At 43.5% G+C, this 23,755-nt stretch overlaps 1 protein-coding gene across 1 annotated transcript in view; it reads left to right on the top strand.

Moving 5' to 3' along the window:
* Nucleotides 1-23,755, top strand: part of LOC149124899 (annexin A10) — an 82,094-nt gene that overhangs the window by 21,086 nt on the left and 37,253 nt on the right. Inside the window, exons 2-3 of the mRNA XM_089302137.1 lie at nucleotides 11,054-11,135; nucleotides 19,593-19,687. Of these exons, the coding sequence (XP_089158263.1) occupies nucleotides 11,054-11,135; nucleotides 19,593-19,687 (177 nt within the window). The remainder of the gene's footprint in view (nucleotides 1-11,053; nucleotides 11,136-19,592; nucleotides 19,688-23,755) is intronic.

The following is a 23,755-nucleotide window of genomic DNA, read 5'->3' on the forward strand; positions in this document are numbered from 1 at the left end:
ACAGTCAGGAGAGTGAAGAGACAACCGACAGAATGGGAAAAAATATTTGCAAACTATGCAACAGATAAAGGGTTAATAACCAGAATCTACAAAGAGATCAAGAAACTCCACAAAAACAAAACCAACAACCCACTTAAGAGATGGGCCAAGGACCTCAATAGACATTTTTCAAAAGAGGAAATCCAAATGGCCAACAGGCACATGAAAAAATGTTCAAGGTCATTAGCAATCAGGGAAATGCAAATCAAAACCACAATGAGGTTTCACCTCACCCCGGTTAGAATGGCTCACATGCAGAAATCTACCAATAACAGATGCTGGCGAGGATGTGGGGAAAAAGGGACACTAACCCACTGTTGGTGGGAATGCAAGCTGGTCAAGCCACTATGGAAGTCAGTCTGGAGATTCCTCAGAAACCTGAAGATAACCCTACCGTTCGACCCAGCCATCCCACTCCTTGGAATTTACCCAAAGGAATTTAAATTGGCAAACAAAAAAGCGGTCTGCACCCTAATGTTTATTGCAGCTCAATTCACAATAGCTAAGACCTGGAACCAACCTAAATGCCCATCAACGGTAGACTGGATAAAGAAATTATGGGATATGTACTCTTTAGAATACTATACCGCAGTAAGAAACAACGAAATCCAGTCATTTGCAACAAAATGGAGGAATCTGGAACACATCATGCTGAGTGAAATAAGCCAGTCCCAAAGGGACAAATACCATATGTTCTCCCTGATCGGTGACGACTGACTGAACACCAAGAGGGAAACCCGTTGGAGTGAGGTGGACACTATGGGAAATGGTGGCTTGATCAGCATAGCCCTGACTGTTAATGAACAACTTAATACATTTTCCCTCTTAGTAGTTTTTTTTATCTGTTCTACTTAATATGACTGGTTTAGATCTGTAATTGATGCACAGTTATTCTTAAGTGTTGAAAATCAACTGAAATGTGATCCCTGTTGAACATGGTGGTGGGAATGGGAGAGGGAAGAGATGTATAATTTGGGACATGCTCAGGCTGACTTGCCCCAAGTGGTGGAGTTGGAAGCATACCAGGGGATTCCAATTCAATCCCATCGAGGTGGCATGTACCAATGCCATCTCACTGTTCCAGGTGATCAGTTTCAGTTCACAGTTGGTCATGGTGAAGGGACTGGGAGTCAAAGGGAACACATAGACAAGTCTAGTACCTGCTAACGCTAACCGATGGAGTAAATAAAGGGGAGAGTGATCCAACATGGGAAGTGAGATACTCAGCAGACTCATAGAATGGCAGATGTCCTAAATAGCACTCTGGCCTCAGAATCAGCCCTAAAAGCATTCAGAGCTGGCTGAAAAGCTCATGAGAGTATTTCAGGCATGGAAAGCCAAGACACTCTGGCAAAAGATCTCTGCGAGTGAGATCCCAGTGGAAAGAACAGGTCATCAAAGAAGGAGGTACCTTTCTCTGAAGGGAGGAGAGAACCTCCACTTTGACTATGACCTTGTCTAAACAAGATAAGAGTCGGAGAACTCAGAGGGCTTCCATAGCCTTGGAAACTCATGACTGGAGCATAGGGAGATTACTGATGCCATAGACAGGAGTGTCAATTGGTAAAGTCAACAACAGGAGTCACTGTGCACTTACTCCTCATGTAGGATCTCTATCCTTAATGTGCTGTACATTGAGATTTAATGCTATAACGAGTACTCAAACAATATATTTCACTTTGTGTTTCTATGGGGGTGCAAACTGTTGAAATCCTTACTTAATGCATACTAAACTGATCCTCTGTAAAAAAAAAAAAAAAAAAGAAAAAAAAAAAAAAGAAATTATCAATTCCCAACTTGACTCTCACTGGGATTAAACATGACAATAGGTCTGCTCTGATTTCATCATCATTTTAAAAAAATCATCTATTATTTTTCACTTTATGTTTCTGTGTGGGAGCAAACTATTGAAATCCATACTTAATGTATACTAAGCTGATCTTCTGTATATTAAGATAATCGAAAATGAATCATGATGTGAATGGAAGGGGAGAGGGAGTGGGAAAGGGGAGGGTTGTGGGTGGGAGGGACGGTATCGGGGGGAAGCCATTGTAATCCATAAGTCGTACTTTGGAAAATTATATGCATTAAATAAAAGTTTAAAAAAAAATATAAAGTACCATATGAATTTTGATGAGTTTTCATCTCTTAGGCATATGATCTCATTTTTTGTTAAATTACCAAAATTTAACTGTTACTCTGTCCATCATTGCAGCCAATACATTTTTTAAATGAAGAAAATTATATTAAAGCACCCCAAATGTAATTTATAGCTGAAGGTAGAGTTGGACTTGAGTTCATATAAGAAATATTTAGGGGCCTTCCCAATGCTTCATCGTATAAAAATAAAGAGCCAATTGAATATTCTTTAAAACAAAATAGTATGGGGGCCGGTGCCGTGGCTCACTTGGTTAATCCTCTGCCTGCAGTGCTGGCATCCCATATGGGCACCGGGTTCTAGTCCCAGCTGCTCCTCTTCCAGTCCAGCTCTCTGCTGTGGCCCAGGAGTGCAGTGGAGGATGGCCCAAGTGCTTGGGCCTGCACCCGCATGGGAGACCAGGAGAAGCACCTGGCTCCTGGCTTCGGATTGGCACAGCGCACCAGCCATAGCGGCCATTTGGGGAGTGAACCAACGGAAGGAAGACCTTTCTCTCTGTCTCTCTCTCTCTGTCTAACTCTCTGTCAAATAAAAAAAAAAAACAGTAAAAAAAAAAAAGCAGTGCAATGCCCTCTTTGAGTGGGTGATCATCATTTCCAGGCATTGTTGTGTGATTTGGCAAATGGTTGAAAGAATAATTTAAATATTCAAAATTCAGAGAGAAAGACTCCTTATCATGTAATTTGATGACCATCAATATTTTTTAATCATCTTCTTCTTCCTATACCTTCTGATACATATACTTCATGAGATCACTTATTAATTGCTATTTATTAGAACATTGATTAACATTTACACTGTAAATCAATGTCTATATAAAACAAGGTACCCTTGAGAAATCAAAATTTAGTTTCAAATACTTTAAACTTTTAAAATGATTACAGCTACATGCAACTAAATTATCTAAATTATCTTATTTTCCTATCGTGTAATCAATGCACCTCATTTTATAAGTAGAAACCTGTTCACCAACTGATAAAAAACCAATCAAGACTAGCAGCACTGCTTTTGTCTCCATGCCCCAAGTAAATTATAGCAGCCGTTCAAACAAGGTCTGCACAACACCTTCTCACAATGCAACGCCTTCAACCCAGGTAAATGATACCTCGAGGGTTTTTTTCCCATGTAATTCTTGTTTTACAGGTTTTTACATCTTTTTATTCACTGCATAGAATAGAAACACTATGCAAGACACTTATTTAAAACAGCTAGAGGTAAAAAGCACTCTCAATAAAGCTGCCCTTACCTTGGTAATAAATATTAATCATATGTCTGTCCAGATAAATTCTAAATTTTTGTTCGTGTTTTCATTAACAGGAAAATAGACACTACCCTCATTATACAAGGGTATTCCAAAATTTTGTAAAAAATTTTTTAAAAGCTAAGTTAAGAAATAAGATCCTTTTGGTGCAAAACTATTTGAAATCCATGCCTAGTTTGCTCATAATACACATTTTTCATGAACTCTTGAAGACTCCTTATGCAGTTAAACAACTTACTTATGGGTCACCCAGTCAAGGTTTTATTTCTCTGAATATTGACTTTCCTTTGCAATCATATTATCTTGCTGTAGCCAGTATTAACTCAGAGAAAGGAAAAATAAAAAAAAGCAAAACTAGCCACAACCAGGTGTTCTCCTAAAGGTAAAAATCTGTTGGAAATACAACTTTATGATACTTTCCATTGTCTTTTATCAGTGTCCAAAAGGGAAGAAAAATGGAAAAGCAAAGGATCACTCTTTTCCTCACTAACACCTCAAGAACATACAGTTCACTGCATAGCAGGATCATTGATGTCGGCTACTGAAACCCGAAGAATCTGTAATCACCAGCAGTCTGGTTCTATTTGTGAAACAGATTACTATGCTTTTCAGAGTATTTTTAGAGACCAACCTCTCTAAAAATATCAAATTAGACAAAAGTCGCTACAATATTAGAATCACCATTCACCTGAGACAACAACATCGCTTTGTAGAAATTACTCTAATCTACCTCTGGAGTGAAATTCTTCACACATTGACAGTCAGCATAACCTCTGCCTCACGTGTGAAACGCGGGGCCGGGTGCATTTCCCAAACAGGAGAACACACTGAGAGCCTGTACTGAAGCTGCCTCACATCTAACCTTTTCAAAATTTTAAGTCTTTATATGTTTTATCACCTCTGGATTAATTCATGTGTAGTGGGCCTTTCAACAGCTTAAAAGGTTATTAGCTCATATACGAATATAAAGTTTCCTTAATTTTTTGAAATATGAGAATAATAGCAAACAAAGAATATTTTCAACAGACTAACAGCTACCCCAGTTGAGTCCTAGGTTTAAAGTCAGAATAACACTGTTATCCTGGGCGGCCAATTATTAAGCCAGTAGCTTTGTATAAATATTGAGTCATCATTTTTCATATATAATAGAGAACCAGGAAAAGTTACCTTGTCTGATACAGTCTTGTTGATACCACCAAATGAGATAAAGTGTATAAAGGTGCTATTCAAATCATAGTAGTTTCCCTCACCTCAAAAAACATGATTTGCAAATTTTACACACTATTTTAGTTGGTACTTAAATGCGCTCATTAGGCTCAAATGTCATATCAATTATTAAATAATGCATTTATGCTTATTATATTTAAATGTCATGACAGTTATTTATAAATAATATACTACTGATGAAATAAAAAGGGAGTAACAGCATCTTAGTATTAATCAGATCGTTTGTAAGGAAAGCTGAGCAGTAGTTTAGATCTGCTCACGACATTGTTATGCGCCCGACACCTTGCATTTACCTTTAAAGATAAGAAAATAGCACAACAGGGCCGGCGCCACGGCTCACTAGGCTAATCCTCCGCCTAGCGACGCCGGCACACCGGGTTCTAGTCCCAGTCGGGGCGCCGGATTCTGTCCCGGTTGCCCCTCTTCCAGGCCAACTCTCTGCTGTGGCCAGGGAGTGCAGTGGAGGATGGCCCAGGTGCTTGGGCCCTGCACCCGATGGGAGACCAGGAAAAGCACCTGGCTCCTGGCTCCTGGCTCCTGCCATCGGATCAGCGCAGCGCGCCGGCCGCGGCGGCCATTGGAGGGTGAACCAACGGTAAAGGAAGACCTTTCTCTCTGTCTCTCTCTCTCTCAGTGTCTACTCTGCCTGTCAAAAAAAAAAAAAAAAAAAAAAAAAAGAAAAAAGAAAAGAAAAGAAAATAGCACAACAGACTTCACCGAGGACCCTGTAGGTCATATGGAAAGGTGAATCACCAAGTAGTAAGTCAGAGTGATCCTAACTGGAGCAACGTCTTATGACAACTCAAATTTATATATGACTAGGAGTAGAACTTGTATTTGGATTACATTTATAGTCATAACAGGTATGATATGGAATCAGTCCAGATGTCTACCAACCGATGACTAGATATAGAAATTGTGGTATATGTACACTATGGAATACTACTCAGCCATAACAAAGAATCAACACCTGTCTTTTGCACAAAATGGATGCAACTGGAAACCATTATACTTAGTGAAATAAGCCAGTCCCCAAAAGACAAATACCATATGTTTACCTGATCTGTCCTAACTAATAACATAACATAAAAAATGTAATGTATATAAAGCAAAATGGACATTTTGAGAATTATTGCTTACAGTCCTTGTCTCTACTGTGAAGGAACAGTGTTTTGTTTTGTTTTTTTCTTGCTACTTGTTGAATTCTTTAGTAGAGAGTTAAGCTTTCAACTATAAAATTAACTGAAAATATGTCATTGTGAAAATTAAAAGGAATTATAAGAAAGGAAGGAAGAGAGAGGGTAGGAGCATGGGCAGGAGGGAGAGTAGGGTGGGAAGTTTCACTAAGCTCCTAAATCCATATATAAGAAATACATGAAATCTCTTCACCTTATATAAATTAAATAAATCAATAAGAATTCAAATTGAAACGACAGGCATTAGATCCTACTTTGCCTTAGAGGAGTGATACTACTTCCAACCCTGTCCATTTTCAAAGCAAGGAAAATAAAATCATCTTCGCATACACATGCACATAGCATTTTTCACTGTCATGCTGAACAGTGTACTTGTTATTCCAATTTTCCAGTTGGCCCTGTGGCCACAAAAACATAAGATCCTTCAATGGACAGGGCGCTGCTTTGGCGGTGTTACATTCTGAAAACACACCTGAAGCAACAGCCTGTGGCTCTTTCAGTTTCACTGGGGGACGTTCAGCTGTGTCTCAGGAGAACCAGCAGGTCAGATTAGATGCAGTCAGCGGAGCAGCTGCCCTGGTGGAGCGCGCGCTGTTTGGCCGGGTCCAGGTCCGCGTTACATGTCCGCTGGGGCTCTCAACGAGTCGCCCTGCCAACTGCAGTTTTTTTCCTTTCATTCTTTCCCTTGCTCCAGCGTCACCACTGGAACTCAAATCAGCTATCAATATCTTGCTTAAGGCTTTTTTTTTTTTTTTTGACAGGCAGAGTGGACAGTGAGAGAGAGACAGAGAGAAAGGTCTTCCATTTCCGTTGGTTCACCCCACAATGGCCACTGCAGCTGGGGCACTGTGCTGATCCGAGGCCAGAAGCCAGGTGCTTCTCCTGGTCTCCCATGGGGTGCAGGGCCTAAGCACTTGGGCCATCCTCCACTGCACTCCCGGGCCACAGCAGAGAGCTGGCCTGGAAGAGGGGCAACTGGGCCAGAATCTGGCACCCTGACCGGGACTAGAACCTAGTGTGCCGGTGCCGCAGGCCGGGGATTAGCCTAGTGAGCCGCAGTGCCAGCCTCTTGCTCAAGACTTTTAACATCCCATAGTAATCTTGTACCTGCCACCCCTAACTCTATTTTCTACTCATATACAACTAGCATATCATGCCTGTGCCCTCACATTCCAGATCACTTGCTCATTCACACACCTATAAGGGAGAAATTGCTGCTCTGTCAACTATGAACAGCTGTTCCCCAACCTTCTTTTTCAGGCTAATTTTTCTCTCTTATTTACTTATTATTGTTTCTCCAATATGATAAATATAATGATGGAAAGAATCAACTTAATTCATATATGCTCTGTATTTGCAAAAAAAATTTTAAAAACTTCTATTATCTCATATGTAAAGCCAGTTTATTCAGCCAAAATTTTCACTAAATAATTTTTAAATCAACCATTTAATACAAGTGACATCACTAATAAAATGGAATAGTTTAAAAAGAAGATTCAGTACATAGACAATCTTGGTCAAGATCTGACACAACTTATGCAGACAAAGAATATAAAATACAATTTGAAAGATAAAAGAATGAAGCCCTAGAGCAATTACTTGGCACAACAATGCATTATAAAACAATACACTCTGTGGCACAGCTAAATTCCCAATTTGAGGAACGGGTGCCAAACTGGGAAAATAGAAGGTACTAACTACAAACAGCACCGTTGTGAGTGCGAGGATGTTAGGGAGAGAAGAGCTCAAGGCAGATTAGCTTTGTCATGGGACTCAGAAGCACCGGAATGAACTTGAACTCTGTAAGATGCAGACTGTGCTTTTCCCTTAATTACAGGTACCTTTCAAACAGGCGTTTAAGAAGTTCACTGAAAACATGGCCATCTCACAATCATCATGAGGCTTTTGGTCTTCTTCAAACAGCGAACTCCATGTTTCTTAGCATCCGCGAAATCGAGTTTGAAACGAGTTTAATTCCGAGCTAGCGAACACTGTTCTTAATCCTCCCATGAGCACTTGGGTGTTGGCGTGTGTATGTTTAAGTAGAAATTATGGTCTACTCCTTTCTCGTTAATTAACCAACCTTCTACTGTCTGAGAGCTTTGTCTCCAGCTAAGATGATACTGCTGAACAGAAAGCTCTGCTGGTCTGACTGTGATCCTATGGTGCCCAGCCTGGGCCAGCTCTGTCTAAAATAAATGGGCCATGTGGACCCAAAGCCTGCCCTCACTGCTCTGCCATTTTATTGCTGGCAAGAGGGAGAATTTCCATGGCCTGTCACTCTGGTTTTGGCTTGCCCCTGCAGCTATGAATGCAAGCTAAATAATCTCTGCCCACCTGGATGACCCACATGTGTATAAATCTCATAACCCAAATTCAAACGTTTTCAGTTTCCTCCAATGTGATTCTAGGGTCCTTTATGTGCAAAAACAGGCTGTGCTGCTTATAATTTGTGTGAACGGCATGAACTCTCCCCCCAAAAGTTTCCTTTTCACTTTCTGTGAAGTACTCTCCAACTCCTAAGAAAACGCTTCCTGCTGTTAACAAGACACGTGTTTTTCATTTGTTTCCTATATTTTTCTACTCTTGGTTTCGGGTGCATCAGTTTCCTGTCTAAAATAGTAGATGTCAACATTATGAAAGCCGATAGGTGAAATAAACACAACCAAATTAGCGGTCTACGATTAACATACAATTAGGGCCTTCATTTAATAGACTTGTGTGTGTCTTAGAGTAATTAAAACAAATAAGGGACTGGTGTTTGGCACATTGGTTAAAACTTCATTTGAACACCTGCATTCCACACCTGAGGGCCTGGTTTGAGTCCTGGTTCTTCCACTTCCAATCCAGACTGAAGCCAATATGCTCTGGGAGGCAGCAGGTAACGGGTCAGGTACTTGGATTCCTGCCATCCACATGAGAGGCTCGAATTTAGTTCCAACTCCAGCTGCTGCCTGGCCCAATCCTGGATGTTGCAGGCATTTGGAGGCTAAACTTATGCATGGAAGTTCTCCTGCCTCTCTGCTTTTAAAATACAAGTCAAAATATTTTTAAATGTTTCATTAAAAAGAATAGATTGTCCGTAACTATGACATTTGTCATTCCCCCACGAAGAGGGGGAGCGACATAATGGTGCCATGACTCAGATAGGGAACCTAGGAGGGAAGAAGCGGGAAGAAGTGGGAAAATACCGGAGAGAGAGACTAGCAAAGAGCCTAGGGAAAAGCCGGACGGAAAAGGTGCCGGAAGAAGCTATCAAAAGCCTAGGCATAGACTCGGATACGGACTACGGGGGGAAGCTGGGAGAAATCTCTAAGGTTGAAAGCGAAAGTGAAACCTAGAAGAAACTTAGACTCGGATACGGACTGTGGGGAGAAGCCAGGAGAAATGAGAGGGGAATATTGTTGGAAGAAAAGTTGGGAAACATACCGGGTAGAGAAAAAAATGTTAGGGAGGATGAAGCCATGGGGGCAGGCCGAGGTGGAGACGTAAGCTATCTTGGGATTGTCAAGTCAGCCCGGGGAACAAAAGGCAAAGATCTGGAACCAGAGGCGGAGACGTGGGCCAGGTTGGAATCCATCAGATTAGCCCGGGGAGCAAAAGATGGGAAGCCAAACCGAAAGGTGCAGACGTGAGCTAGGTTGAATTCGCCAGGTTAGCCTGGGGAACTTAGACTGAATACCGGTGGCGGAAACGTGAGCTAGGCTGTGTGACTCGCGGAAGCCTCCGTGCACAGAGAGAGCGTGCGGGGCACGAATGGGGAGAGCGCCCGAGGCGCAAGTAGTAGGAAACGCGGGGCTAGCGCGAAGGCCGTGGTGCGGGCGCAAAGGGCGTGGAGACTGCGGAGCGCGCAGAGCCGGGAAGCCGCCGCGGGTGAGGCACCGAGAAGCAGCCTCGGGCGGGTGCCGGGAAACCGCGGGGATAAGAGAAACAGAAGTTTAGAAGTAAAATGAGAGAAATAGGAATGCTGGCAGAAAGAAGTAAAATAGGAGAAATAGGAATGCCCAGAGATAGAGAAATAGAGAAAAATAAGGCCTCCCCACAACATGGCAATGAGAGGGCTTGGATTCGGTCTGCCTGATCAGTAAGACGATAAGCACCTGCAGGCGGCTTGCAGCTTATGTGCCGCAGGTCACCAAAGACAGGCACGTTATCAACACCAATAAGTCTTCCCACAAGACGGCAATGAGAGGGCTTGGATTCGGTTTGCCTGATTGATAGGGCTTGTAAGCACCTGCAGGCAGTTCTAGCAGAGCAGAGCATGCGCTGCAGGGCACCGAACACAGGCACGCATCAGCGCCTAAAAACCTCCTCACAACATGGCAAAGAGAGGACCCGGATTCGGTTTGCCTGACTGGTAGGGCTTGTAAGCACCTGTGGGCAACTCCAGCAAGCAGAGCAGAGTGTGTGCCACGGGGCACTGAAGACAGGCGCATATCAACGCCAAAAAATAAAAAGAAAGGGGGATCTGTGGGGAGCAACTGGGAGCAACTCGGACTAGACTGTTACTGGAATTAAGACTTATTCTATGCAACTGCTCTCCCACAATATGGCGCTGGGAGAGGAGGAAACAGCTTCTACACAGCTGCCTCCAGTTCAACCAATAAACAGCAGGACCTGCTCCTGATTGCAGGAGAGCAGCGTACTTGGCATGTGGGTAGCAGAGTTGGGATTGGTGGAAGAGGACTATAAAGGAGGAGAGAGACAACATGCACCAGGAACATCTATCTGAAGGAACACCTGTGCAGCCCCCGAGAGAGCCGGCTGGCGGTGTGCCGCTCCCCCACGGAAGTGGGGAAAGTGGCAGGGGGAACCGCCCTTCCACGGAGGTGGAAGGGACGGTAGCCAACCCGGGAAGAACCAGCAGCAAACCTGGGGAGGGCCGAGCAGACCAAAGAACAACGCAGGGTCCTGTGTCGTTCCTCCACGAAGACAGGGAGCAACATAATGGTGCCGTGACTCGGATATGAAGCCTAGGCAGGGTTTAGTGTCGTTCCTCCATGAAGAGGGGGAGCGACAGACATTCATAACTTAACTTATATAACTTAAATAAAGTTTTAAAAAATTTTTAAAAAGAGTAGATTTTCACTGTTATTTATCTGGCAAAAAAAAAAATGTTGAAACCTTTCATTCAACTTATCACACTTGCTTTCTTATGGACTCTCCCACAAGGTGCAAGGGACCATCTTCCCAGCTCCTAACTTCAACCCCGTGATGGATGCCCAAATGCTGGGGGGTGCACTCCAGGGATTTGGTAAGTCTAACCATTTTACTAAAATGTTTTTTGGCTTCCCCTTGTTTTAAGACTCTCCTGTGTTTGTAAAATAGCAGATTTGTTGTAATGAGGCTAACAAGCAGAATGACAAGAAAAATCACCAAAATGGACAACAGCAACGGACAGATCTGAGCTCAGCATGTTTGTCCGAAACCCACCAGGGCCTCACTGCTAACTACTAAACCCCACGGACTCGATGGAGCACCTTTCTTGGCCTCTGCCTTGGATTGCTGCCTGCCCTGTTTCATTTCTATTTCAGTCAAATCAGATGCCTTCCTATTTTGCCAAATGGCTCCGCTTGTTCGTATCTCTATTAGCCCAAATCATCCCCCTACCTGGAAGCCCATTTTCTCCTAGTTTTTATCCAAATTCCCTTCCTTCAACACTCTGTAAAAAATGAGCCTTCCTCTTCCAGACTTTCTCTCTGAGTCCTCCAAACTCAACCAGGCACGGCAGCCCCAGGCGCCCTGGCTTCCTCGATCTCATTTGCATGGTTATTGAGTTTTCTCTCCTGACTGCAACTTCCTAGACACTGGAGTTTGGCTACAGGTGTTTAATAAATGGATGCTCAATGAATGAGACTAATAGTTTATAAAAGGGACTTAGAGGGAAGAAAGGAGGGGCCGGCACTGTGACACAGAGGGCTAAGCTACTGCTTCTACAGGAGCCAAGTCAAGTCCCAGTTGCTGTGCTTCTGTGCCAGCTCCCTGCGAACACACCTGGGAGAGCAGAGGAAGATGGCTCAAGTGCTTAGGCCCCCGCCACCCACCTGGGAGACCCCAGTGGAGTCCCAGGCTCCTGCCTTCAGCCCAGCCCAGTCCTGGCTATTGTGGCCACTGGGGAGTGAATGAGCAGATGGAAGATCTTCTCTGTCTCTCCCTCTCTCTGTTACTCTTTCAAATGAAGAAAAAGAAATATTTTAAAAATATGAAAAATTTGCAATTTTTTAAAGAAAAAGGAAGAAGAAAAAAGTTGAGATTCTTTTTTAAAAGATTTCTTTTATTTTTTTAATGAATTATTTTACTTATTTGAAAGAGTTACAGAGAGAGGTAGAGCCAGAGAGAGAGAGGTCTTCCATTCTGCTGGTTCTCTCTCCGAATGACCTCAGCAGCCAGAGCTGATCCAAAACCAGGAGCTTCTTCCTGGTCTCCCACGTGGGTGCAGGGGCCCAAGGACTTGGGCCATCTTCTACTGCTTTCCCAGGCCATAGCAGAGAGCTGGATCAGAAGTGGAGCATCCGGGACTCAAACTGGCACCCATTTGGGATGCTGGCACTGCAGGCCGGGGCCTTAACCCACTGTGCCACAGCACCAGCCCCAAAAGATTTAATCTTTAAGAAATAATATGGAGGTATTAAACATACATGTATCATCCTTTAAAAAAAGAAAACTGTGTAAAGAAAAATTTTGGTGTGCCCAAAGATAGACATAGACAACATAAAAGAAATGTTTGTGGGGCCGGTACTGTGGTACACTAAGCTAATCCTCCACCTGCAGTGCCAGCATCCCATATGGGCGCTGGTTCTAGTCCCAGCTGCTCCTCTCCCAGTCCAGCTCTCTGCTGTGGCCCGGGAGTGCAGTGGAGGATGGCCCAGGTGCTTGGGCCCTGCACCCGCATGGGAGACCAGGAAGAAGCACCTGGCTCCTGGCTTAGGATTGGCGCAGCTCCATCTGTTGCGGCCATTTGGGGAGCTAATCAATGGAAGGAAGAGCTTTCTCTCTGTCTCTCTCTGTCTCTGTCTCTCTCACTGTCTATAATTCTACCTTTCAAATAAATAAATAAAAATGTTAAAAAAAATGTTTGCACAAGACCTACAAAACCTTTCGTAAGAAAGCAAGCTCTTAACTGTAAAGACAAGGTTGCCTTACAAGACTTCCTTGAGTGTTTGCTTGTGTGTGTGTGCATCTGTAAATCCATGTGTTTTATTCACTAGCAACATCCCACAGGAAAACAATAGAGGACTTCAAATGTGCTCTCTACAGCTGAGTTCGGTAATTTGCAGTGAACGCTTTCAAGCCTTTTAAAGTATCCATGATCACCAGAAAACACGGAGACAAGAGAAGGAAAAGTTCGAGACGAACTTCTTCAGGAGTGCAATTCGTGCACTCTACTACCCAAGCATTTTCTCTGCCCCCACTCTCCATGCCCCGTCTCATGGCAGCTTTAGGGGCAGAATGTGGATGCATTCCAACCATCCTAATTCTCTGCCTGTCCGTGTTTCAGCCTGGAGGATTTCAGCAGGCTTTGGTTTTTGATTGCACAGTGCCCCCTGCAGCATGCCAGAGCAGGATCACAGTGGAAATGCTTGAAAAGCCCATCCGTGCTGACGACCCTGGCCAAGCGCCACTGGAAAAGATAATACTATTCTCCCTGGCTTTTGGAGTTTATTTAGAGAAACCTGAGGGGCAGCTGTTTGGCATTAAGAGTTAAGCCGCAGTTTATGGTGCCCACATCCCACAGTGGAGTACCTGGTTCCAGTCCTGGTCTCCCCTCCCTGCTCATGCCCAACCTGGGAGACAGCAGGAGATGGTTCAGATACCTAAGTCTCTGGCACTTCCCGGCTCTGGGCTGGACCAGGCCTGGCTTTATGGGCATTTGAGGACTGAACCGGTGTGTGGAACATCTCCCCCCCCCCCTTTGCAAATAAGGTGAAAATAAAGAAGGCAAAATGTGTTTGAAACAAATCAAAATGAGTAGCTGTAACACAACTTGTCTCATATGACTCAATCTAAAAAGGGACACTCTTCTTCCTAAAAGCTCAGTCCGCTTCCCCCATCTCCTGGCTCAGGCCTGGCCCCGCTGCATCTGTTGCAGGCATTTAGGAAGGGAACTGGCAGATGAAAGAGCTCTCTGTCTGTCTTTCCCTCTCTTTGCCACTCTGCCTTTCAAATAAACAAACACTTTAAAAAAAAAAAAAGCTCATGAAATAAACGTGTAATTTGAAAAAACTGCATGGATTTTTTAATTTGACTACAAAATAATTAAAAATAATTAATTAATAATTAAAAAGGAGAGAACAATCCAACATAGGAAGTGGGACACACAGCAGACTCAGAATGGCAGATGTCCTTAACAGCACTCTGGCCTCCGAATCAGCCCTTAAGGCATTCAGATCTGGCTAAAAAGCCCATGAGAGTATTTCAGGCATGGAAAGCCAAGACAATGTGGCAAAAAAAGCGCTTATCTTTTTATCTTTTAATTTCACTTTCCACGAATTTTTTGAAGTCCCCTCATATGTTGCTAAATCTTAACAAAGGAGCCCATAAGTCAAAATTAAACTTTTTTGAAACAGTACTATTTTGAGTAGATATCTCCCTTTCCTAATCTTTCTCACCACTGTGATGCTAGCTGTAGGTTTTTTGAAGATATTCTTTATCAAGTTGAAGAAATTCCTTTCTGTTTGTAGTTTACTGAAAATTTTAAATCCTGACTAGGCATTACATTAGGTCAAATGTTTTTTCTGCACTTTAGGGAGTACTCATATGATGTTTCATCTTCAACCTATTTTTTTTAAACATTTATTTTATTTATTTGAAAGACAAAGTTACATAGAGAGGTAGAGACAGAGAGAGAGAGAGAGGTCTTCCAACTGCTGGTTCACTCCCCAGATGGCCGCAATGGCCAGAGCTATGCTGATCCGAAGCCAGGAGCCAGGAACTTCTTCCAGGTCTCCCATGCGGGTGTAGGGGCCCAAGCACCTGGGCCATCTTCCACTGCTTTCCCAGGCCACAGCAGAGAGCTGGACTGGAAGAGGAGCAGCCGGGACACAAACCAGCGCCCATATGGGATGCCAGTGCTTCAGGCCAGGGCTTTAACTCACCACGCTGCAGTGCCGACCCCCATCTTCAACCTATTATAGTGATGGATTACATGAACTGATTTTCAAATATTGAACCATGTGGAATAAATCCCACTTGGTCAAGAAGCGTAGTTTTTCATACACGTTGTTATATTCAATTTACTAATATTTTTGAGAATTTTTACGTCATAAAAATTACACATAAGAGATACTATTAATAGTTTTCTTGTAATTGCTTTATCTGGTTCTGGTGTTAGAGTTTCAGTATTTGGTCTGAAGAATAAGATAGAAGTACTCTCCCTGCTTCAGTTTTCTGGAAAAGATTGTACAGAGTGATATTTCTTCCTTAGAAATTGGATAGGCCTGCGCCGTGGCTCACTAGGCTAATCCTCCGCCTGCGGCGCTGGCACCTGGGGTTATAGTCCCGGTCAGGGTGCCGGATTCTGTCCCGGTTGCTCCTCTTCCAGGCCAGCTCTCTGCTGTGGCCTGGAAGTGTAGTGGAGGATGGCCCACGTCCTTGGGCCCTGCACCCGCATGGGAGACCAGGCTCCTGGCTCCTGGCTTCGGGTCAGTGTGGTGCGCCGGCCAAAGCGCGCCGGCCACAGCAGCCATTGGGGGTGGTGAACCAAAGGAAAAAGGAAGAACTTTCTCTCTCTCTCTCTCACTGTCCACTCTGCCTGTCAAAAAATAAAAAAAAAATAAATTTACATTTAAAATTAAGTGACCACGAACCACCCAGTGCTGTTTAAAAATATTGGAAATTTTATTCAAGATTAGTTTCTTCCCTGGTAGACAACTTTTAACTATCTTACCATACCGCCAATCCTCATTATTCATGGATTCTGTATTTACAAATATGTCTATTTGCTAAAATCGTTTATAGCCCCAAAATCAATACTTGTAGTGCTTTTACGGTGTTTTGCAGACATGTGCAGAAAGAAAAAAAATCAGAATCACTAGGATGTATAATCCTAATAGAGATCATAGAATTTCACAAAACGCCTTCTTCTTTTAGTACTCAAACATTAAATATATGTTCTTTTTGTTGTCTATTATAAGTGCCATTGTTTTTGCAATTTTGATGGTGTTTGTTGGGGATTTTACTATTTAAAATGCCCCCAAGCAAAAAAAAAAGGGGGCCGGGGGAGAAAATGCTGTAGCCATTTGGAATGAACCAGCAAATGGAAGATTCTCTCTCTCTCTTTCTCTCTCTCTCTCTCCCTCTCCCCTGGCTCCATAACTCTGCCTTTCAAATAAATAAAGTGTTTTTCAAAACCAGCAGCCTCAGACTTCTAAAAAAGTAAAAATGGCCCCAAGAATGATGGTAAAATACTGATTGGTTTCCTATGCACACACACACAAAAAGTACACAAATGCAAAATGAAGTTTTTGGAGAAAATATGTGTGCTAGATAAGCATGGGCTGCAGTGTTGCTGGCCAGGAGTTTTATGTTAATAAATTAATAATACAGCACATCAGAAAGAACAGAGCATCCATTGATGTGTGCAGGGGGCTGCCTGGAAAATGTTCAAGCCACATCCACTCTATGGGGTGAAGCGATGCCAAGGATGAAAACAGCAGCTGTGCGGTTCATCAGGTGATAGCTGATAACAACAGAAAGTTGAGAGAGCAGCAGAGTGGCCAGCTCTCTCCTGAGAGTAGTGCTGGCTGACAGAGGAGACAACTGCAGATCACGGGGAGCAGAGCAATGTTTAAAACCCTCCTCGGCGCTACAGGAAAAGAATATATAGAAGAATAGGTTTTCAATGCTGAAACCCTAACCCCAACCTAAATAGGTTTAGGGTTAGCGTTAGAGTTAGGGTTACTTCCCAAGGACATTGGCAAACAAATCTATAATACAAATTATACTCGGGTTTTTCTTAAATATTTATTTTACCAAACTGAAAGGTAGAATGACAGGGATGGGGAAGAGAGCACGAGAGTGAGAGAGAGAGAAAGAATGATTCCATCCACTGATTCACTTCTCAAGTGGACACAACAGTCAGGCCTGATGCAGACCAAAGCCAGGAGCCTGGAATCTATCTGGGTCACCAGGGTGGGAAGGAAGGGGCCCAGGGACTTGGGCCACCTTCTAGAGCTGCTTTCCCAGGTGCATTAGCAGGGAGCTGGACCTGAAGCAGAGCAGCCAGGACTGGAAGCAGCACTCAGGTAAGAGATGCGGGTGTCTGTCACAGGCAGTGGCTTAACCTGCTGCATCACAATGCCAATCCAGCACTTCAGTTTTGACAAAAAAAAAAAAAAAAAAAAAAAAAAAAACCCAACCAGAGAACTGCAGCTTTCAGTAATTCAATATTCATGGCAACTTTGTAGAGAATAAATACCAGGAGTAACAAGAGTTGACTACACAACTTGAAAGCCTACCAAACTGCTATGATTCATTATGCCCCAAGTTTCCATTAAAACCAGAAAATAAGAATTATCTAGGTATCCCTGTCCTAATACAATGGGAAAAGAAAGAGGGAAATATACAAAAATTCTAAAGAAAAAATCAAAGCTGGTATTATTTGAAGAAAATATTCTGGAAGGATACTTCAAAAAGTTCATTAAAAATGAAATCAGATGTTTGCTTTTTTGCAAAAAATAATGAAATCCATGCAAAGTTTTTTCATAAGTCCCATTCTCCATGAACTTTTTAAAGAATGCTTATTTAACTAGAAATCCAAGGTAACCAAACAATTAGTTATTAAAAATTATAAAGAATTCAATTGTTGTTCTGGATATAAAGTGAATATAAATTCAATATCACTTCTTCAGTTAACCAATTATGTGTTGAGAAATAAAATAAAAATACAACAACTTCAAATACCTGCAGAAATATAAGCAAGAATAATTTTAGTCAAGTAATACTTATTGCCCTTTGTAAAATCTACAAATTTTTACTAAGTTTTTTAGAAAATAATTTCAATCAGTTGGCAAATATACCATTGATGACACAAAGACAACTCTCAAAATTGACTCTTAAAGTTTACAGTTACTTTAAATTTTAATAAAAGTTTAGATAAACATAAAATTATTCTGAGATGCTCTGGAAGGAAAAATGAAGAAGAATTGCTATGAAACCTTTCAAAAGTGAAAAATAACTCAGAGAGATAGACTGTAGAGGATCTCAATAGGCCAAGAACAAAAAAAGAGAATTCTATAGTAATTGCATCACTGTGATGGTAGCAAAATCACAAGGCAATGGAAGTCATCGAAAAATATTCTAATGTGAGAAATACCTTCATTTTGGAGTTCCCCTCATGCTGATAAAAGACTCCTCCACAGCCACTTGTTTTCTTGTGAGTCCAGAGTCATAACTGGGCTAGCCCCACACCACGTGGCTCGACGCCTCTTCTCTCAGAAGCCACTAATTTCAGTCTTTGGGGCTAATTCTAGATCTTCCTGCTTCCCTATTACAACTCTCAGATCATTTCTCCCGCCTGCATGAAACACCCAGCTCTGCCTCCTGCTTCTCCTTGGCACCTCCACGTGACGCCTTCCTACCTGACTTCTCCTTGGCACCCTGCACCTCTGTAAACCCGAGTCACCTGCCCTCATTCGTTCTATAGTCCAGTACCTGACCCATAGTCTTCCTAAGACCCTAACACCATCCAGGATGGCTTCAATTTTGAAATGATGGTTTGCTTCACATACAGCCTCATGGTTCATGGTTAACATCTCTTCTTGCAAACAGAAGGAGTTAAATAAGCATAAGAGATAAGAGGAGTTATATCCAACTGACAGGTTGGGGCTAAACCAACAAAGACAAGACAAAAAGAGGATTTGCCTGTATGTGGAAGATTAACCATCAGGCGACAGCACCACCTGCGTGCAGAACTGACCAAGCTGGAAGCAGCCAGCATTTTTCTTTATGCGTGCTCCTAGCTCAGGCCTCGGCCCACTGTGCATTGTCCCATCCCCTTGGCTCTAGCTACTGCTGGTTCCCAGCAAGTGTTTCATGTTTTCTCCTTCCAAAATTTGTTTTCTAAAATACCCTGACACTTTAGTCAGTGTACGTGGTAGCCACCATGCTGGTGGTGGCTTGGGTAGCTTTTCCCAAGACCAATCCTTTTATTTTGGATAGCATCTGTCATAGCTCAGACAAACCTTTTACATTTCAGGGATCTTTGGTCTCTACAGAATTTAATGCAAGGGTGATGGGTTCACACGACCCCTCAGAGACATACAGTTGCCTTGAAATGGAACAATCTCTTTCTCCACGACATCTGCCTCCTCTGGAGGTTCTGCACATGAGCAGAAAGCTTTGTCTTGATGCATGTCAGCTGCAAGTCGTGTCTCTATGCGCTGGCCACTGAAACCCGCATCAGCATGAGGGCTGGAGAGCCAGGTGGCAGAGGCATGAGAGGTGGTGGGAGAAAGCCAGTATTTCCTTTACTCCCAGTGTTTGTTGTGAGGTCTTTTTCAGGGGTGGGAGCTGCCGCTGTAGTAACAGCACTAAAATGAGAGCTAGGAAGAATCTGGGTTTCATGTGGGGTTGCTGTGCAATTTCTCGTCTGCGAGAAAATTCTTGGCTTGAATGCGCCTTCAGGGCTAGTAATGCTGGCATATTGGTTTGGATCCTGAGATAATGGGTTCTTCCCAAACCTGACTAATCTGCAAATACTGTTCCTCCCCAGAGTGTGACAAAGACCTGCTGATTGACATCCTGACTCAGCGCTGCAATGCCCAGAGGCTGATGATTGCAGAGGCCTACCAGAGCATGTACGGCCGGGTGAGGCCTCTTCCTTGACCTTTGCTGGGGGCGGGCTCCTGAGACGTGGCCACGTCTGTCACGTCTGTCATTCTCACAGATCACAAAGATTTCAGACCTCACTGTGTGTCAGAAATAGTTTGTATTCCTAAGCTGTATCGTGAAATGTACACGGGCGCACTTGCAATACTGCATGGAAAAAAAAATGAGAAGCTAAGTTTGGGTTGGTATGGGAAATTTTGAAAGCCAGGCATTTTTTTTTTTCATAATTCACATTTCCCATGACTTTCTGCAGTGCCCTCGTGTGTGTGTGTGTGTGTGTGTGTGTGTGCTCACACTCATGGTGATCACAGCTCTTTCCCAAAACTCACGCAAGCACACCCAGAGTGAGTTTTGGTGACCTTATGCTGCTGGTTTGTCCATTAAGGCTAAAAGTGTGCTGGGAATGCCCCAGTGTGGCACTTTCAGAAGGGACAAAAAGAACTAATGACCACCAGGTCAAAAAATAACAACTCGCCCTGCAATTCTGCTCAGGCCCCTGCCTCCCTCTCCACCAAAGCAAATTCTCCAAGGCTTTTCTTCTCCACAGCATGGGGTTAGAGAGACCATTACAAAAGAATGGCAGTTTAAAAATAGTTTTAAGGCCAGGAAACCATCCGTGGTGTTTGTGAAGTAATCACATTCTAATTTCAAAGCAAGAGCCATTAAAGAGCCCTTGCTTTTGTTATGCATTTAAACCACAGATTGAGAACAAAAACTCTTCTGGCCCACAGGGCCTGGAATAGCAATTACTTTGTCAACTGAGCACTCTGGATGAAACACTATCATAAAACTTTCTCTTTAGAGCCAGTCCACGGAAACTCCATCTCCAACCCTCAGTCTTTGAACAACTATAACACGAGGATGTTCAAAAAAGTTCACAGAAATGCATGTTAGGAAACAACCATGCATGTATTTCAAAATCTTTTGCAGCAAAACCAGCTTATCTTTGAACTCCATTTTTCCATGAATTTTATTAAGTTCATGAAATAAAAGGTAGCCCTCCATTTTAGAATGAATAAATAATCCAAAAAGCCACTACGAACAGTGACATTAGTTGCATTTTTTCAAAGGAGAACAGGTACTTATTTTTTTTTTTTTTAACATAAGACTCTTCCCTGACCTTCTGCTCCCATGACACCACAGCTAGATTTTTGGAAAGAGAATGTCAAAGTTGCATCATGGGCAATCTAAATCGGTTTCTATACAAAGTGCTATAAGGGTTGCCATTTTTCAGTAACTCCCTAAAGGTTTATATTCCTCTTTGCTTTTGATATAACAAGTTAATCTAGGCTAAAGCATTACTTTATCAAACTGTAATGACACAAATTAAAATAATGAAGAAATGAGTTGCATTTAAAATGTTATGCTATAATTAAGCACTTTCCACTATGCATGCAAGGCTACTTCAAAATGTTTGTGGAAAATGGAATTGAAAGATGTCTAGGGGCAGGTATTTGCTGCAATGGTTATAATAGCTGTTGGGACACTGGCATCTCATATCATAGTACTGGATTCCAGTGCTGGATCCACTTCTGACTTCTGGCAGCCAGTGATGGCTCAAGTAGTCAGGACCCTTGCCACCCAAGTGGGAGGTGCTCCTCCCACATGACCCTCCCCCTTTCTGTTTCTGTCTCTCTGCCCTTCAGATGGATGGATGGACAGATGTTAGATAGGGAGAGATTTAAAAGACACTTTTTTTGGCACAAAAATGTTTTGAAACCCAAGCATGGCTTCTTTTCTTTAAAGATTTATTTATTTATTTAATTCAAAGTCAGAATTATGGTGAGGTTGGGGGGACTCTTCCATCCACTGGTTCACTCCCCAAATGGCCACAACAGCCAGGGCTGGGTCAGGCGGAAGCTAAGGAGTTCATCCAGATCTCCCAAGTAAGTGTAGAGGCCCAAGCACTTGGGGCCACCTTCTGCTGCCTTCCCAGGCAAACTAGCAGGGAGCCAGATCGGAAGTGGGGCAGCCAGGGCTGGAAACAGCGCCCATATGGGATGCCACAATCGCAGGCGGCATCTTACCCACTGTGCCCCAATGCTGGCCCCCAAGCATGGTGGTTTCCCATGACTGTAGAGACTCCTTGTAGGAGGTCTCAGGGTGAAGACTTCACTTTGCTGAATAGCCCCACCCCTACTTCTGCACATCTTGGCTGACTGACTAAACTGCCCACACTGAAAGACACGGAACCACACTGCCCCTTTCCTCTGAAACACCAGTGTCACACAGCCAATCACCACGTCCTGCAAATTCTTTAGCACTTCGCATTTCTCTCTTCCTCACTTACACAGTCCTCAGTTGGACCTTTGTTCTGCGCCCCCACTAAGCCAAATTTCCCTGCTGCCCTCATGCCCTTCCCACTCATGTCCACCATCCAAAGAAGCCAGAATGACTCAAAGTCTAAACTTTTCACAGAACGCGTTGCCCACTTTAATCCCTGAGTGTTTATCCCAGTAATCCCACCAGGTATACCCAGATGTTCATGGAATGAACCCAAATACCTTCCCAGGGCACACAGAACCTTGCTGGCTTTGTTTCTGGTCTCCATCTTTTTTTTTATTAAAGATGATTTATTTATTTGAAAGGCAGAGTGACAGAGAGAAAGAGAGAGAGAGACAGCCAGAGAGATCTTCCATCCACTGGTTAACTCACCAAATGGCCCCAACAACCAAGGCTGGGCCAGGTCAGTGCCAGAACCCTGGAGTTCCATCTAGGTCTCCCACATGGGTGGCAGGGGCCCAGGCATTTGGACCATCTTCTGCTGATTTTCTAGGTGCATTAGCAGGGAGCAGAATCTGAAATAGGGCAGCCAGGACTCAAACAAGCATCCAGTACTGGATGCTGGCAAAGCAACTGTGCCACAACACCAGCCCCTCTGGTCTCCATCTTAACACTCCTCCCCTCCTCTCACACTCAGCTGTGGCCAAATGGAACTGCTTGTAGGTCTCCAGACCAACCTGCCTGCCCCTCACCTTTATTCAAGGCACTCCATCTGTCTGCGGTGGCCTCTCATTGCCACAAACTACCCACCTGTCTTCATCCTAAATGCCATGCCTCACACCCTCCCCGCAAACAGAGTGATGAGTCTTGAGCTGCTAAGGCGTCCTCTTCACCACTTCCTCACATCACATCTTCAGTGTGGTTAAGTCCGTTTCACTCTAGCAGGAAGTCTTGAAAGTTGAAATGGCTCCTGCTCATCCTAGAGTTCAGCACCAATGTCTAACATCAGATGGCTTAATGAACATTTGTTGAATGATGCTATGAAGGCACAGAGAGCTACAGTGCCTCCAATAAGAGGCAATTGGGCTCTGGAAGCTCGCAGAAACCTTCCCAGCCTGTTGCCCTCACCTTCTGCTCTGGGCTGCATGCCCTGTTGGTCTGTGTTACTTTACTTCCACACCTTGCTGCCCCCAGCCTCCTGGGACAGCAGGGATTGGATCATTTGCTGCTATCCCTCCAAGAGCTCAACGAAGGTCTGACATAGAAGAGGTGCTTCATTCATATAAAAAGGGATTCTAAGAAATTATATTCTGCCTTTTTATGTTTTTTTTTTTTATTTAAAAACCCAATAAAAGGAAGGCCTCCTCTTGTACCCACTCTGCAGTTAAGGTAACTGCTCATGGGCGATCTGGATTTCTCTTCTCCTCATGCCTTTACGTAGCCACTACCGCTGAATCTGCCTGACCTTCCACTAGGCTTCCTTGTTCTCCCCCACTACTCACATGCACAGTTACTTCTCCCATTTTCCATTTGCTGCTTTCCCCTTCCTGGGGTGAGAGTGTATAGATTATCTTCCATGTTAATCACAGATATTTTTATTTCCTGTTAACATGGGTAGTCAAGAGTTGACAGAATGATGCTCTTGGCTGCTGAGTAAAGCACACAGGCGTGCTCCATAAATTCTTGTGACTTGATATTCCACAGGAGTGCAGAGCTGCCGAGTTGCACCAACAGCTCTGCCTCACCCACAGCAGAAACCAATCCCCAGACTCAGCTGCAAAGCCATTTGAAAGGCTGCTGATTGGCATATTTCGCAACACCATT

The sequence above is a fragment of the Oryctolagus cuniculus genome, chromosome 8, assembly GCF_051225735.1.
Source record: "Oryctolagus cuniculus isolate XC-2025 breed Fujian yellow rabbit chromosome 8, ASM5122573v1, whole genome shotgun sequence".
NCBI classification, from domain to species: Eukaryota; Metazoa; Chordata; class Mammalia; order Lagomorpha; family Leporidae; genus Oryctolagus; species Oryctolagus cuniculus.